The 18409-nt window shown below is 42.9% G+C and overlaps 1 protein-coding gene across 1 annotated transcript; it reads right to left on the reverse strand.

Annotated features, from left to right (window-relative positions):
* Positions 1 to 15065: 15065 nt before the first annotated feature.
* Positions 15066 to 18131, reverse strand: LOC110869512 (protein NYNRIN-like). The gene is made up of 2 exons (XM_022118758.1): positions 15742 to 18131; positions 15066 to 15669 (listed from the first exon to the last, which is right to left on the reverse strand). Exons 1-2 carry the CDS (start codon positions 18129 to 18131, stop codon positions 15066 to 15068), a joined length of 2994 nt encoding a protein of 997 aa, XP_021974450.1.
* Positions 18132 to 18409: the final 278 nt, after the last annotated feature.

Raw genomic sequence — 18409 nt, forward strand, 5'->3', positions numbered from 1 at the left:
TGTCAATTTAAAGATAAATGACACCGCCTGAAACTTGGTATATAGATAAAGGACAAAACTTGCAATTCACTCTAATTTTTAAGAAAATCAGGATGAGAGGGTGAAGAAACACTTACCTTCACGGTAGTATCCAACTAAGGACTTCAACTCTTGGCGATCCGAACTGTTAACTGCAAAACAGAACACCGTTAAGACTCGGTACAGGAATGGGGTTATTCCTGTAACCACCTGTCACACCCCAACCGATGGCGGAAACATCGGGATGCGACGAACAAATCGCTCAAAAGCATCATAACACTATTGTGACAATATAATTTAAATTCAATTTCATAAATGACTAAATGTCAAATACATTGTTTCAAATAAACACAAATTGCAACAAACGTGGTTTATTATTTAAAATGGGTATCTAGTCCATCCTAACTTGATTCCTTCATCATCTTGACTATCAATCTGCAACATGTATTAAAATAACATAAACAAAAAGTTGGCGAGTATACAGGTTTGATACATAGCATAAAGTAGAATAAAAAGTTTAAATACTCATATCCAACATGAATAAGACGATACAAGTTACTAATATGCTGAAATGGTGTCACTATATGTCAAACCCAAGTTTCCAACGCAAACACCCCAAGACTCACTCAAGGGCAGTGCGTAAATAAGTATAAAAAGTCTAACAAGTCTCACAACTTTCACAAGTATCACAAGTTTCACAAGTCTCACAAGTTTCACAAGTTTAGCCAGGTTAATGAGCATATAGACACGAAAAGTTTACATAGCATACAAAATTAACAAGCATCAAATTGTTTCATGTTTAAAAATGGATAGAGTGTGCATATAACAAGTTTCAAGCGTTGCGTGTTTTTGTATAGAATACATGTTGCACCCAAAAGTGATAAAATAAAAATGGGATCAAGTATACTCACAGTGATTGCGTTGCGATTTCTTGAATTATCGCACGAGTAAAGATTGAGAAAAATCCAAGAGAACGAGCAAAGCGATTATCTTAGATATTTAGAATGGCACGTGACGAACTCATTATTATTTATTGGTTAAATAAATAATCCTAATATTTATAGTTTATGAATTAAAAATTATCACATTATTAGTATTTAAGATATAAAGGGGTTTAGAATAAATTTGTTAGCTATTAAATTTTAAAATGTTTAATTACAAAAAAAAAAAGGAAGGAAAATAATAAAAAATTAGTAATTATGTATGGTATTATTGGTTTCAAAGAAATAATAAAACAATAGGAATTGTTAGCTTTTGAGTCAATTATGAGAGTAAGAAAAAAAAACTGTTTATACTTTATATATTTTGGTTTATACTTTATATATTTTGGTTTAAAGGTTTCTGAAAACAACAAAAATGAATTTTTCAACTATCATATAAGCATATTCTATTTAATATTTTTCTTTTAAACCAATCGTCTTTTTAAACAAACACCTTCCACTACTCTATACTTAATTTTGATGATGGGTTGTAGATTATATATTATTTTCAAATAAAAAGTGGGTTCCCTTCTTTAAAAGAAACAACCATTCGAACAGTAAAACCACACCACCATTGCTGTTTGATTAAACTGAATTTTATCGAGCAAAAGAGTAAAAGTTTTAATAGGGGATTAACGAGAAACATAAAGTGATGGAAAGGTATACCGAACGTAACAAGGACCTCCGGTTTGTTCTCCGATTTCCGGCCGCGACTATCTTCTCCGGGGAGTTTCGTGATTCCTGCTAGTTCCGCCGACGAAACGTCGGACTCCGGCAATGCGCAGGTGAGTCGAAAAGAGTTTGAGAGAGTTCTGTGAGTGAGGGAGCGAGTTGTGTGAGGTACGTATCGAAACCGAAGTATGTATAGGTGGTTCATGTAGGAACCGTTCGCGTAATAATAAATAAAATAAACAAATTTTATTACGGATTACAATACAAAGAAAGCTGAAAGCAAAAGTACTAGTACAATTACAACTGAAATAAAGGAAAATACAAGAAACAAGATGAAGCAGAGTGGCTGAGGCACGTGTTCAACACGCTTCCCTTAAAACAAATTCCGAGTCTCCCAGGAGTACTCGTTTTGTTTCCCAGGGTACAACAGCCGGAGCAGCGTACTGCCGGAGAAAGCCTACAACCCGAAGGTTACCTTGAAAGCTGCAAGTAAAGGATCAGAAAATTCTAGAGAGAAAGTTGTGATAGCTGGTGTGTTCCTGGTATCCCTCTGCTGTGGGTATGGAGCTGTATTTATACAGCTCCTAGGTTGAAACAGTCAAAAACGAATTAAATGAGAGGTTTAAATTGCATTAAACGTCTTCAATGCAATTTAATACGTCATTTAATTCTCAGTCAAAGCCTATTAACTCGTCAGTTACAAAGCTGGACTGAAACTGCACTGTCATTCAATGCTGGAAGCTTCTGCGCGCGCGCAAGACACCCTGGTGCGCGCGCGCCCAGGTCTACACGCCCATGCGCGGTGCGTCCTCTAGGCTCAAGTCCATGCGCGCGTGCGCCACGTCACCTGTGAGCCTATACGTGGGCGCCACACAGTCGCGCCGTATTGGCTCACTCTTGTGCGCCGCGCACGACACAGCAGGACCCATGCGCGCAACCGCGCGCCTCCGTGCCATGTGTACTCGCCCGCGCATGCGCATGACTGCCACGTCATGCGCCGCATCACCTACCACTTGGTCCTTGCAACCCTTGTGCTCCACCACGCGCACGCGGTCAAAAATACAAAGGCGGCTCTCAAGCGGCGATGCGAGCGTGCGAAGTGCACCATCAAAGCGCCACATTGCGCCTCATCGCCCTCGCCTTGCGCGCGCGCGCGTGCGAGCGAGCGTGTGCGAGTGCGAGTTAGGGTGCTCCGCACCCTTCGCGAGGACACTAGTGTGTGCTTCCATGAAACAATAAGGATGGAGAGTTCCACCTTAAATACCCATTTAAGTTCCATCTCTCCTCCTATGTGGGACAAGGTGCTACTTTCCCTTTAGTTTCAGCATCGAATGTTCCAAACACCCAACTTTGAGCATCGATATCTCATTCATCTTAGCTCCGTTTTGGACGTGGTTTAGTTCGTTGCGAAGCTCTTGCAACATAGAACATAAACCCACAAATAAATACATAAAACCCGCTCATTTTATTATATTTATTTCTAGTCCAAAATAGGAAAAAATCATTTTCCTATATTTGTGAAAAAATGCTATTTTCACCTATTTTTCCAACAATCCCCCACATGAAAAATGTTATTTTCATCAAATTTCCAACAATCCCCCACATGTATGGAAATGGATCTTTTCCTTACACTTTTCAACGATAAACTTCGACAGTTGAGTATTGCAAGATAGGTAGGTTGTCACCTTTGAACCTTCTTTTGTGAAGCGCACTTAGCTTACTAGCGGTGTGTAGACGCGATGTACTTGAACATACCCCCATTTGTGTAAACGACAATACACTTCACACAACACTCTCCCTGGTTTGGCCAACTCCTCATTGTCGTGTCCTATTATGGTCCTGGAACACTAGCCTGGTTCTGCGAGAGCTCTAGGATTTGCGCACCCCACAAATCCATTTGAAGCGACCCCACTTCTCTCTAACATAGGTGATTCCCATGAATCATTAAAAGCATCATGGTTATTTGATTTCCCGAAATCATTAACCTTAATATGCTTATCCTCACTTCAATGTCACTGATTGGAATGGACTAGGAAGTATATTTAACTCCCTTTCAGTTTTGGGGTACTCCCCCACAGTGACTCCGTTTTGGTAATATGATTAAGTTGTCCTATTGAACTTAGATCTTGGGATCTCCAGTCAACTAAGTTAGGTTTCCCTCATATTCCCATTTACCACGGGCTTTAGTCCCATTCCTCTTGACGACGTTTCTACTAACTCTCTGCTTAAGCCTTTTGTAAACGGGTCCGTAATGTTATCCGTTGATCTCACATAATCAATTGTGATAACACCCGTTGAGAGTAGTTGTCGTATCGTGTTATGTCTACGTCGCATATGCCTTGATCCGCCATTGTACATCAAGCTTTGAGCTCTACCAATCGCTGATTGGCTATCACAATGTACACATATGGCTGGCAAAGGCTTTGGCCATCTTGGAATATCTTCCACGAATTGACGTAGCCATTCCGCCTCCTCGCCTGACTTATCCAAGGCGATAAATTCAGATTCCATTGTGGATCTCGCTATGACCGTTTGCTTAGAAGACTTCCAAGCAATAGCAGCTCCTCCAAGTGTAAACACGTAACCACTTGTTGATTTGGAATCTTTATTATCCGATATCCAGTTTGCATCAGTGTATCCTTCGATCACTGCTGGTTGTCGGGTATAATCAGTGTATCCCTCGTGATAGCCTTCCAATGATCCGCGCACGAATTGCTGGTGTATCTACTTAGCCTACTCACCGCATAAGCCAAATCGGGTCTAGTACATGTCATTAGATACATTAGACTGCCAATAATTCTTGAATACTCTAGCTGAGCAACTCCCTCTCCTTTATTCTTCTTGAGATGTTGGGAGGTATCAACTAGAGTTCGAGCTATACTCGTATCTCCCGAGTTGAATTTTTCAAGAATTTTATCCACATAGTGAGATTGACTTAACACAAGACCATCTTGGGTTCTTATGATCTTTACTCCAAGAATCACATCCGCTAAACCCATGTCTTTCATGTCAAATCTCGCTTTCAACATGCTTTTAGTAGCTTTGACAATTTTATCATTACTCCCAATGATAAGCATATCATCTACATAAAGGCATAAGATCACATAACCTTCATTTGTGTCTTTGAAATAAACACATTTGTCGCACTCATTTATTTTGAAACCATTGTCAATCATGACATGATCAAACTTTTGGTGCCATTGTTTTGGTGCTTGCTTTAAGCCATACAAAGACTTGACGAGTTTACATACTTTACCCTCTTGACCTGGGGCGGAGAAACCTTCAGGTTGCTCCATGTAAATCTCTTCTTCTAAATCGCCATTTAGAAATGCGGTTTTAACATCCATTTGGTGACCTTCCAAATTTCTTAAAGCCGCTATAGCAAGAACCAATCTAATCGAGGTTATGTGCGTCACAGGCGAGTAGGTATCAAAGTAATCTAGACCTTCCTTTTGTCTAAATCCTTTAATCACCAACCTAGCCTTGTACTTATCAATACTTCCATCAGTTTTCATCTTCCTTTTGAATATCCAACGATATCTAAGTGGTTTGCAACCAGGTGGAAGATCTACTAACTCCCAAGTATGATTTTGCAATATAGAATCTATTTCATTTCTTATTGCTTCTTTCCATTGAGGTCCTTCTGAAGAGGAAACCGCTTCGCGATATGTATTGGGCTCGCCCTCAACCATATAGCTAACAAAGTCTGGACCGAAGGATTTTTCAACCCTTGGCCTTTTACTTCGCCTACGATCACTTTCTTCAACCTCTGGTCGTTCATGTGTCTTATCATGAACTACCTCATCAACTGGTGTAGATGAGCTTTCACCTACTTTAAAATTAGGTGTTGATGACGTTGCATGTGTTTGTCTTCTCAAAGGAAACACATTTTCAAAGTAAGACACAACGTTAGGATTCACCTCCATGATAGTGTTTACGTGTACATCAGGATTCTTGGACTCATGTACAAGAAAGCGATGTGCACTACTTTGATGCGCATACCCAATAAATATGCAATCAACAGTTTTGGGTCCTATCCTAAGAGCCTTAGGAGGTGGTACAATCACCTTTGCTAGGCACCCCCACACTTTCAAGTATTTGTATGAAGGTTTCTTCCTTTTCCATAACTCATATGGAGTTTCGTCTCTCTTTTTGAGTGGTATCTTGTTCAAAAGATAATTAGCCGAGAGAATGGCTTCCCCCCACATTTCCTGGCTCACCCCAGAACTTATCAACATGGCGTTCATCATTTCTTTCAATGTGCGGTTCTTTCGTTCCGCCACGCCATTTGATTGTGGAGAGTAAGGAGGTGTACACTCATGTACAATGCCACTTTTTGCGCATAAATCGGCAAAAGGTGCAACATATTCGCCTCCTCAATCGCTTCGCAAAGCTTTTATCTTCTTTTGAAGTTGATTCTCAACTTCATTTTTATACAAGATAAATTTACTTATTGCTTCATCTTTACTTTTTAGTAAATATACATAGCAATATTTAGTACTATCGTCAATAAATGTGATGAAGTACTTATTTCCACCTCTTGTGGGTACCGCTTTTAAATCATAAATATCGGTGTGAATTAAATCAAGGGGTTCGGTTATTCGTTCAACCGATTTCGATGATGTTCTTGTAAGTTTGGATTCAACGCATGTTTCACATTTATAGTGTGAATCAATATGGAATGTTGGTATACAATTTAAATTAATTAAATGGCGTATTGAATTAAAATTTACGTGACCTAATCTACCATGCTATTTATTCGATAAAACTCAAGCATATAAGTAGAAGTAGTAGCAATTTTATTCATGTTTTTCTTGACTGCCATTACATTCAACTTAAACATTCCATTTTGGGCATAGCCCTTGCCTACATACATTCCTCGTTTAGTTAGTACAAATTGATCGCTCTCAAAAACTAAACGAAATCCAAACTTATTAAGCAACCAACCCGAGACTAGGCTCTTACGCAAGTCTGGGACATATAACACGTTGCTTAGAGTGAGCTCCTTCCCTGAAGTCCACTTCAAAATCACCGTTCCTTCACCCTTGATGTCCGCGGTGGCTGCATTTCCCATGTACAGCTTCTCATCTTCCGCAAGCTCCTTGAAGGTGGTAAACATGCTCCTGTCTGGGCATACATGACGGGTCGCTCCCGTATCAACCCACCATCCTTTTGGAGTGTTGGTCACAGCATTAACCTCATCCAACATTGCGGTTTTGTCGGAAATCATTGCCACCAAAGGCATTCCGTCTTCATCCACCATGTGCGCACGCTCACGCTTTGGTTTCTTGCATTGGTTAGCCCGATGCCCCGGCTCGTCACAGTTGTAACAAGTCCCTTGGAACGTTTGAGGTTTCTTTTTCACAACCCCTTTCTTCGGTCCAATGTTGCTAGCCTTTGCTTTCCCTTTGTCCTTTTTCCCCTTGCCCTTCGCGCCCTTAGAGGATTGCCCATGCTCAACCAAATTTGCGCTAGCACTAGTCTGCGCAAGGCTGCCTTTTAGGGCAATTCTATTGTCCTCTTCAATCCGAAGACGAACAACAAGATCCTCTATAGTCATCTCCTTTCGTTTGTGTTTAAGATAATTCTTAAAATCAACCCAACTAGGAGGTAACTTTTCAATCATCGCTGCCACTTGGAATGTCTCGCTAAGTGTCATGCCTTCCGCAGAGATGTCATGAAGTATAATTTGGAATTCTTGGACTTGATTCATAACTGTTTTAGAATCAACCATTTTGAAATCCAAAAAACGGGCTACCACAAATTTCTTTGTGCCAGCATCCTCCGTTTTGTACTTCTTGTCCAAGGCATCCCAAAGCTCTTTGGAAGTCTTGACGTTGTAGTACACATTATACAACGCATCTGACATGCCGTTTAACACATAGCCATGACATATGAAATCCGAATGCTTCCATGCATCTACCGCGCACTGTCTTTGTGCGTCGGTCTCCCCTCCACGGGTTGGGGAGCGGTTTCCGTTAAGAACCTCGCAAGGTTCATGGTGGTCAGGTAGAAGAACGTCTTCTGCTGCCACCTCTTAAAGTGTAGACCCGAGAACTTCTCGGGTCGTTCAGCGTGATTGGCCACTGTGGACGCTCCCACAGTGGTGGCGTTGAGGGGGGTTACCGTCACAACATTTGTGGTGTTGTTAACGTTGACATTTTCGTTCGTCATGCTGAAAAATTAAAATTTGTAAAGTTTAGACAAAAAATTCTGATTTACGCAAAAACCAGAAGTAAACTATTAAATTTTAATTTTACCACAAATTTACTGTTTAGGCTTCTAAGTCCAACTTTGAAGACCAAAAACAGAAAATTTTTAATAATTAGAACTTACTGATTGGCTTCTAAGTCCAACTTTGAAGACCAAATCAGAAAGTTTTAGCAAATTGGGACAGATTCTAAAATGTAACCAAAATGGTTTTCAACCAAAGTCACTCCTTTGAAGATGAAAACCAAAAAAATATCTGTTTTTAAAACACAAACTGAGTGAAAACAAAACTGGTTTGAATCACAAACAGAATGGTTTTGATTACATGAACGGTTTTAAAAATTTGTTTTAAGATTGTAGGAACCGTTCGCGTAATAATAAATAAAATAAACAAATTTTATTACGGATTACAATACAAAGAAAGCTGAAAGCAAAAGTACTAGTACAATTACAACTGAAATAAAGGAAAATACAAGAAACGAGATGAAGCAGAGTGGCTGAGGCACGTGTTCAACACGCTTCCCTTAAAACAAATTCCGAGTCTCCCAGGAGTACTCGTTTTGTTTCCCAGGGTACAACAGCCGGAGCAGCGTACTGCCGGAGAAAGCCTACAACCCGAAGGTTACCTTGAAAGCTGCAAGTAAAGGATCAGAAAATTCTAGAGAGAAAGTTGTGATAGCCGGTGTGTTCCTGGTATCCTCTGCTGTGGGTATGGAGCTGTATTTATACAGCTCCTAGGTTGAAACAGTCAAAAACGAATTAAATGAGAGGTTTAAATTGCATTAAACGTCTTCAATGCAATTTAATACGTCATTTAATTCTCAGTCAAAGCCTATTAGCTCGTCAGTTACAAAGCTGGACTGAAACTGCACTGTCATTCAATGCTGGAAGCTTCTGCGCGCGCAAGACACCCTGGTGCGCGCGCGCCATGGTCTGCACGCCCATACGCGGTGCGTCCTTTTGGCTCACTGGCCATGCGCGCATGCGCCACGTCACCATGCGCGGTGCGTCCTCTTGGCTCAAGTCCATGCGCGCGTGCGCCACGTCACCTGTGAGCCTATACGTGCGCGCCACACAGTCGCGCCGTATTGGCTCACTCTGGTGCGCCGCGCACGACACAGTAGGACCCATGCACCATGCGCGCAACCGCGCGCCTCCGTGCCATGTGTACTCGCGCATGCGCATGACTGCCACGTCATGCGCCGCATCACCTACCACTTGGTCCTTGCAACCCTTGTGCTCCACCACGCGCATGCGGTCAAAAATACAAAGGCGGCTCTCAAGCGGCTCACGGCGATGCGAGCATGCGAAGTGCGCCATCAAAGCGTCTCATCGCCCACGCCACGCGCGCGCGCGCGAGCGCGTGCGCGTGCGCGTGCGCGTGCGAGTTAGGGTGCTCCGCACCCTTCGCGAGGACACTAGTGTGTGCTTCCATGAAACAATAAGGATGGAGAGTTCCACCTTAAATACCCATTTAAGTTCCATCTCTCCTCCTATGTGGGACAAGGTGCTACTTTCCCTTTAGTTTCAGCATCAAATGTTCCAAACACCCAACTTTGAGCATCGATATCTCATTCATCTTAGCTCCGTTTTGGACGTGGTTTAGTTCGTTGCGAAGCTCTTGCAACATAGAACATAAACTTACAAATAAATACATAAAACCCGCTCATTTTATTATATTTATATCTAGTCCAAAATAGGAAAAAATCATTTTCCTATATTTGTGAAAAATGTTATTTTCACCTATTTTTCCAACAGTTCAGTCACCGGCCAACGTATGAGCCATGATTATGGATTAAATTTCTTGATCGGTTTTGCAAAACGGATACGCGGAAATATAATTTCATTACGAAAAATCAGGGGAAACGGAAATGGGAAGGTTTAAAAAAAAGATAAAGTTTGACTATTTCTTATCATTTTGAGCGGCAAACTAAATTTATATTAGAATAACTCTATAGTGATGTTATTTGCAAATGATTAGTTGTGACTTGTGATTAACATAGAATATTATATATGAACTTTTCGAAAAGTTATAAGATAATATAAGGATGGTTATGCTTAATAAAATATAATTTATTTGATTTTGTATATAAGTATAGGTAACATAGTGTATACATGTATTGATCATTTGATAGTAGATGTTGGTATCATCACATACACTACGGTTCCAGCATTACCTCAATGAGGTAGCATCCACATATAATTTATGAGCTTTCTTCTTTAACTTGAAAGGTTTGCTTAATTAGTTAGGTTAACTTGGTTAACTTATACTAACTTTAAAACCTAACGAACTAACTAGATAAAAAAAATAAAAGAGTAAAACTTTTAAATTGTAAAATTAGTTAATTAAACAATAAATAAATAACAATATTTATAACGAATTAAATTAGGATAAAATCTTTCAATAGATATTTAATTCGCGAAAAAATTCCGAGTTTCAAGGATTAGGATCCAAAGTTCAAAACTGGCCGGATTTTGGATATCCGTTTTTTACGGATGTTACACCACCCTCCAGCGTGAGAATAAGTCTCGGTTTGGGAGAAAGTATAAGTGAATAGAAAGAGAGAGTAGACGAGAGCAAGATGGCTCATACCTTAGATGTTTACCTCTATTTATAGTTTACTATTAGGGTTTCCCTTAACTTAGGATGGGCCCCGATAAGTTAGGGATTTGCATGATCTTCCCAAAGAACGGGGATTCAGTTACGTGATTTATCCATGCAGAATGGAACATTCTAGAATGAATGTTTATAATTAATTATTTATAATAAAATAATAGGTAATGACCGGGTCGGGTTAGCCGATCCGGGTCATACCTCGTCATGTCCCCCCAGTCCGAAGTCATGAAATGAAATTCATGAAATCAGAGTAAAAAAGGAAAAGTCAAAACTTCCCCCTTTGAGTGTTGGTGTCCCGAGTGCGGTACCGTTGTGTTTTTTGAAAAAATGGCGGCGATGGGAAAGGATGTGACAGTTAAATCATCATTAAGATGACAACTGTCACCACCCTGCTCTGACGCGTGTTCCCGTCCATTTGTCTTTTCGAATTCGAAGAGTTGCCATTTCCATATAAATAGAGTTCCTGTTGAGGGTTTTATCTTTCGTTTTCTTCTTTGTGCACGAAACACTTCCCTCAATTTCTTGAAACGAAAAATGGCCTCCAAAACCGGCGAATCATCTTCATCTGCCCCAACAAGTTCCGATGCCCTGTATATCAAGTGGGGGCAAACTTCGTTCAATAATCTTCTTTGAGATTACAATATTAGGACGGAGTGGAATCCGGTGTTGCCGTCGAAGACAGACACGGCATTTCCGTTGAGGCAAGGTAAAATCACTCTGTTTAGTGATTTTTCCAGGTTTTGCAACTTTCAGTTGCCGATTACTAAGTTTTGCAAGTTAGTCCTTGACCATTATCCCATCCATATTACCCAATTACATCCATTAGGGTTGGTGAAACTCCGGCAGTTTGAGTTTGCCTGTATTGCCTTAGGGCAAATCCCTGAACTCCTGGTTTTTGGGGCTTTTTTCATCCTTCTATGGAAATCCCCCTTTTTTACCTTCGACAAAAGAGACATTGATATATCTTGCCTGAGAGACATTCCGGCCAGTTCCAGGGATAAGGACTGGAAGAAAAAGTTCTTCTATATCGATGCTGCTGTCATTCCCGGAGAGATGCAGTGGAGGGGGATGGGACCAAAGGACAAGGTTCAAGATAAAGCCCCTCAAAAAGACGCTTATGTAGCCAACGCTCTTTACACAAGGCTATGCGGGCGTCCGTTTGTATGCACAGTGATCCCTGATGGAGCCTTGGTGATGGTGGGGATGAGCCTGTTATGGCGTGATATCAAGTTGTACCCTTCGTTCCGGAGGGATGATGAAGGTACATAGTTCTTTGGCCTTGCGCACACATTATTGACTATTTCTAAAATAACATGTGTACATGTTGCAGGGGAATGGAGTTTGTTTGATTTTGTTGATCCTCCACAGCACGCTACCTTAAAGGCTGCAGACCGCGTGCTCGGTAAACAGGAGCCAGGTATCCTGAAGATCCATTTGGAGCAGTTTTTGCTACCAGCTGTGCCGGCGGACCTGGCTGCTTATGTTACAGTACCTCCCCCCAGCGGAGGAGGTAATGTCGTTGCCATAGAGAAGAAACCGGTCAGGCTGAAAATCAACAGGAGGAAATACATGGCTGCGGGGGCGGGTGCTTCCTCGGTGAGCGTGACCGCACCCGCTAGGAGTGTTGCTGAGCTGACAAGTCCGACCCATGTGTCGAAAAAGCGTGAGACTATGACTGTTCCTACTCTGACTGCTTTCGAGGCTATGCAAGCCACCTATGCCCTGCCAATTGGTAAGTAATTTTGTCTGTAGAAGTTACTGTGGACTATGTTTTCCACATTGCTGAATGTCTGATTTAATGCAAGTACTACCGCTGGGGTGCAGGTTGAGAATGTGACCCCTGCCCCATTGACATCTGTGGGAATTATACCTTCCGCTATTGGCGAAACCAGCCTTTCCGAGCTGATATTTCAGGCGAGTGTTACCGCCGCTGTAAGCTGTACTATTCCGCCGCCCATGCCTACAGCTGCTGTGACTGTGATAACTAGTCCAGTATCCACACCACTACCTTCAAGTGTCACCCCCTCCTCCTTGTTCGATTCTCCTTTAAGCGTATTCTCTGCCATCGAGAAAGAAATGCCTACAGTGTCTGCTGCTGCTCATGAGGCGACTAGTGCCGGAGGTACCGCTGCTAGCGATGCTGGAGGGTCCAGCAGTGGAATTGCTGATGATGGGGCCCGCTTGGGTGATGATCTCTATTTACCTACCATTAACTAGGATCCCAATATGCAAGATAAACGCTACCAGCCCCGGTGGAAAATTGCTGAGTCTTCTAGACTGATTCCCCCCCCCCCCAGTGATTTAGCACTGGATTGAGCGGGCGTACCCCCCGGCTGAGTCGGCGTATGTGGAGGGGTTAAACAATGAAAATTTAATGAATTCTACTATGGTAAACTCCGTTAGTCAGCCCCGGAGGCTTGCAGAGATCCAGCGTAGGTGGATGCATGATAACAATGAGCTCCACCAAGCGCGGGCTGTTGTTCAGGAGCTGAAGGATGAGAAGTATCGCTTGGAGAGTCAGCTCCAAGCCGCTGGGTTGAGAGAGAGAGCAGGTTTTTGTCGGAGAAAAACAAGTCAGAAGATGACCTGAAACGGGTGACCGCCAACCTTGCTGAGTAGCGGATAATATGGGCTTGTGATATAGCGGAGAAGGACCGGGTCCTTGCTCGTGCTAAAAGTGTGCAGGAGGAGCTAGAGCATAAGGCTATTACTGAAGCCCAAAAGGTGAGATCTGAAATGTCTGCTCAGGTGGAAAAATTCCGAATTGACACCGACTGTATGTCTCAGGTGAAGGAGCGGTACCAAGCTTTGACCGTTGAGGTAGAAGCATCTAACGCTAAGGCCCGTGCTAAACAAGCTGAGTTGGAGGAGTGAGAAGAGCAACTTAGAAAACTTCAGCAACATGTGACTCCCTTGTTTCTGAAAAGAACCAGCTTGCTCAGTCTTCCGCCGCCCATCAGGCACGCCTTAAGGAGGCAGAAAGTGCCCTGGAGCAATAAAACGCTGAGTTGGACAGCCTGACTAGCCAACTGGCTGCATTGGGCGGTGACAGGAACTGGCTAATAGCCAATGGCCTGGTTGGGGCCTTTTAGTACCTCCGCCTGTCCGGGTCTTTTACGACATTATTGGATCGTCTTTCCGCCGTGGCGTACCAATCCGGCCATCATGATGGTGTTTACAAGGGCTACTTCGAGTGCCAACAATCAGAGAAGCTTACTTCTGAGTTCCATATAACGAGAGGCAAACTTCAGGGTGATATGGCGGATGCTCTGGAAGCAGCGTGCAATGAACCGCTGCCCACTTATGCCGATTTGATGGACAAGGTGAACGTAGATGGCATAGATTCATTACGCTTAATGTTGGACCCAGCGGAGGTGTCAGAGGAGGAATGAGTGTTTTTTTTTTGTTATGTACACTATTCCTTGAATATTTTTGTATGAACACTGTTATGCTTGGTTTATATGCAAACACCTGATTTCGTGTCAGACATTTAATGCTAATGTCATGATTGTCGATGCCGCCGTTCACCTGAAATGTGGCGATTTGACGTGTGATGATTATTTTCCATTAATTGTGCTATCGTCATCACTATTAACCTGTTTATTACTTCTATGAATTACGTTTCTTTTTTCCAAATTTGGTAATTCGAAAAGATGAGCCGGAGAAGCTATAAACAAAGACTTTCCAACCTTTTCCGACACCTAGACGCCGCCGATGGCTTGGTTCGTCTCCAAATTCCGGTGACGAAGGAGATGATCGGGAGAGAAGGAGTGCCTTCTGATGATGTCTTACCCCGAGTTAGCCGGTCTTGTAAGAGCATCATATATGAGGACCCTTCCCATACTGAAGCAAGTGTAGCTTCTTTATCAGCTGATGCTTTGATAAGAGCCTTTCCACCTGATCATGTTCAACGCTGCGGATTGGTGTATGAAAGGTGTCGTGGTGGCCGTTCCGGTAAGAACCAGGTTGATGATCAGGAGATGGTGGTTTCTTCGGTGGATGAGGAAAATGTTGATGACTTAATCGTTGATCCTCATCCATTGGAATGTTATAGAAAGGTGTTGCATACCCCTGCAGAGGTTATGGCAACCCTTTCCAAGAAGTAGGTATTAGAACATGTTCGTTTTTGGTTCCCATTTGTTGGTATTTAACGACAGGGACAAGTACTTGGTTTTTTGTAAGATAATTGCATGTATTTATTACCAAAATACCTATCTTTTTGTAGTGGTTAATGTATCTATTACCAAGATACCCACTCTTAGCGCTGTATATTTTGACCCTTTGACTTATATATGTAAAATATTTCGTGTCAAGGATGCTTTTTTACCGTCATGTGCAGTTTAGATGCGATGGTAATTGTTTGTACCGTAAAGTGCAGTGTAAAATGCGATGGTAGATTATATTGTATATTTAAGTAATGAGGAAAAACAAAAAGGAATAACTTTTATTAACTCACAACTTATAAAAAGAAAGAGACATCGCTATAGATGAATTACACTTGTTTGTAAAAAGGAAAAATAATCGCACCCGTCATTAGGGGCAAGTCACTACATATAACATTTATTTAACTAAGCCGCGTTCCAGCTACGTGGAACCGCGGTACCATCTAGCCTAGATAGGCGATAGGCCCCTTTGCCTAGGTCTTCTTGGATGACATAGGGGCCTTCCCAGTTGGGTCTAAATTTGCCCGAGGGTTCCGCTCTACTGGCTTCATTGTCACGCATGACGTATTCACCTTCCTTTAAAGCATGTTGGGCCACGCGTTGGTTATAGTATTTCTCTATGGTCTTTTTGTATTTTGCCTCACTGATGGCGGCTGCCTCACGCCTTTCTTCGAGCATATCCAGGCCTTCCCTCAGGAGCCTGTCATTATCGTCGTTAGTAGTAAGACGCCGTAGCGAGGGCAAACCAACTTCCGCGGGTATCATTGCTTTCGCGCCATAGGTTAGGCAGAAGAGGGTTTCGTTATTACTCGTCTTAGGCATTGTTCGATGTGCCCAGAGGACATTTGGCAGTTCTTCCACCCAAGAGCTTCCTTCATAACCTACCCTTCTTTTTATTCCATCCAGTAAGCTCCTATTCGACCGTTCCACCTGGCCGTTTCCTTGGGGATGTGCTTCCGATGTAAAGATTTGTTGAATCTGAAGTTCAGCACACCAATCTTGCAAGACCCTATCGGTGAATTGCGTTCCATTATCGCTTACCAAGTATAGCTGCAGCCTGAACCGGCACACTATGTGTTACCAGAGGAACTTCTTAGCGTTTTCCGCGGTTATTTTGGCCAAGGGTTTGGCTTCAACCCACTTGGTGAAATAGTCGATTGCTACAATAAGAGATTTTAGCTTCCCAGGAGCTAGCGGGAATGGCCCCACAATATCCACCGCCCATTTCTGAAAAGGCCAGGCTGCCGTGACTGGGATTAGGTTATTCTTGGGACGGAGTGTTTGGGGAGCAAAATTTTGGCAACGGTGGCACCTTCTGAGTTCTTCTACCGCGTCCTCGTGCATACCGGGCCAATAGTACCCGGCGTTGTGAATTTTGACGACCACTGCCCAGGGTCCGGCGTGAATACCACATATACCCGCGTGTATTTCTTGGATTAGATACTTCGCTTCCGCTAGGGATACACATCGCAGTAGCGGTCCCAAATATGACTTTTGGTATAGAACGCCATTGTTCACTTCATACTGCAACGCTTTAGTTTGTATCTTTTGAGCTTCGCTTCTGGCGGAGGGTAATTCCCCCTCTGTAAGGAATTTTAGTATGGGAGTGTACCAACAGGGTTCTTCCGCTGTAACGGCGGAGACATCCCGAGGCTCAATAGAGGGCATTTGCAATGTTTCTACCTTTACTTCTCTTTCCATGCCTGAAGTAGCGAGTTTGCTTAAATCGTCTGCTATTTGGTTTTTTCCTCTATAAACGTGATTGAGTGTGACGTTGTCAAAGGAAACTATGAGCTCCTTCGTTTTAGCCAGGTACTTCGCCATGGATTCGTCCTTGGCCTCGTATGTTTCGTTTACTTGGTTATTAACCAATAAAGAATCAACATACGCATCCACTCGTGTAGCTCCCATGGATTGGGCCATCCTCAAGCCCACGAGTAGCGGCTCATATTCTGTCTCATTGTTGGAGCATTCAAAATCAAAACGTAAGGCGTACATCAGTTTTATTTCATCTGGGCTTATCAGCATTAGACCTGCCCCGGAACCTTTCCCGCTAGATGATCCGTCAGTGTAAAGTTTCCAGGTTTGCCTGGCTGTACTGGATTCCGGGATATCCTGGATAGCGGGATCCTGTATAGTTTCCCCATTAGGAATTTCGGCCAAGAAGTCGGCGATCACCTGCCCCTTGACTGCTATTCGTTTTCGATACTCGATATCCAAGGCTCCCAACTGAATCACCCATTTAGCCAATCTTCTGGAAATCTCTAGCTTGTGCAAAATTTGCTGTAGCGGGTAATTTGTTAAAACCTGTACGCGATGCCCCTGAAAATATCTTCGTAGTTGCCGGGTAGCATGAATCAGAGCTAGTACCAACTTTTCGAGAGTTGGATACCACGTTTCGGGTCCCGCCAAAACTCGGCTGATGTAGTATATGGGTGTTTGTTTCCCATCTCTCTCTACCATTAGTACCGCACTTACCGCGTTATGAGCCGCTGCCAAGTACATTTTGAGTATTTCTTTCGGGTATGGCGCTGTTAACATGGGCAGTTTCTCGATGAAACGCTTCATGTCTTGTAGGGCTTCTTCCGCTTCGCTGGTCCATTTGAAGTTTTTCTTATTAAGGCAATTCTTCAGTGTTTTTATAAATGGCAAATACCTTTCGGTGTGCCTTGCCAGGAATCTGTTTATGGCCACCAAACGCCCGTTTAATGCTTGCGCCTCTTTCAAAGTCCTGGGGGAGGGCATCCGCGTTATGGCGGCTACCTTTTCTGGGTTAGCTTTAAAGCCGTCCCGGGTAACCACTACCCCGAAGAACTTTCCTTCTTCCACCCCAAATGAACATTTCTTGGGGTTTAGCTTGATATTGTATTCTCGAAGCGTTTGAAAAGTTTCCTCAATGTCTACCAGCATTTGTTTTTCTTCCCTGCTCTTGATTACTAAATCATCAACATATACTTCTAAGTTTCTACCGATTTGCTTTTCGAAAGCTTTATCCATGAGCCGCTGATAAGTAGCTCCGGCGTTTCGCAGGCCAAAAGGCATTTTGGTATAACAAAAGATACCCACATCGGAATGAAACGTCGTTTTCTCTTCGTCGTCTTTGGACATTTTGATTTGGTAGTAACCCTTATAGGTGTCTAAGAAGCACTTGTACCTATAAGGGACCAGGGAGTCAACTTTGAAATCCATCTCCGGTAGCGGGTAAACATCTTTGGGGCATGCCTTATTCAGATCTTTAAAGTCTATGCACATCCGCCACGTGTCATCTGGTTTCTTGACCATCACGGGGTTTGATACCCATGTGTGGTACGTTGTTTCTCTAAGTATTCCCGCTTCAACCAGCTTTCGTACTTCTTTGACTACTGCTGCTTTTCGATCTGGAGCCATACTGCGTTTGCCCTGTGCAACGGGTTTAATGCCCGAGAGTGTCGCTAGCCTATGTTCTGCCCTCTCCTGGGGTATCCCAGTCATGTCAGAATGCTCGAAAGCGAAGATGTCGGCGTTTCTTCTCAGCAGCTGTTTTAGGTTTTTTTTAACCTCTGGGGAGAGGTTGTCCTCTATTGTTACTGTCTGATCCGGATGGCGTGTGCTTAATACCCACCTTTCCGGGCCGATGGCACCGGTAGGCCCTTGTCGGCAGCTTTTGGTGTCTAATACCTCTCTCACCTTATCTCGAAATACTGTAGCAATACCTCGCGGGGTGGGAAACTTCATAAACCCTCGCGCTGTAGATACGATGGCGTCCAATT

The sequence above is a fragment of the Helianthus annuus genome, chromosome 8, assembly GCF_002127325.2.
Source record: "Helianthus annuus cultivar XRQ/B chromosome 8, HanXRQr2.0-SUNRISE, whole genome shotgun sequence".
In the NCBI taxonomy this organism is placed as follows: Eukaryota; Viridiplantae; Streptophyta; class Magnoliopsida; order Asterales; family Asteraceae; genus Helianthus; species Helianthus annuus.

Coding starts and splice junctions, on each gene's coding strand:
- LOC110869512 (XM_022118758.1), bottom strand. CDS start 18,131: ATGACTGGGATACCCCAGGAGAGGGCAGAACATAGGCTAGCGACACTC. Junction 15,670..15,741: donor AACGCTAAGAAGTTCCTCTG/GTAACACATAGT, acceptor ATTCACCGATAG/GGTCTTGCAAGATTGGTGTG.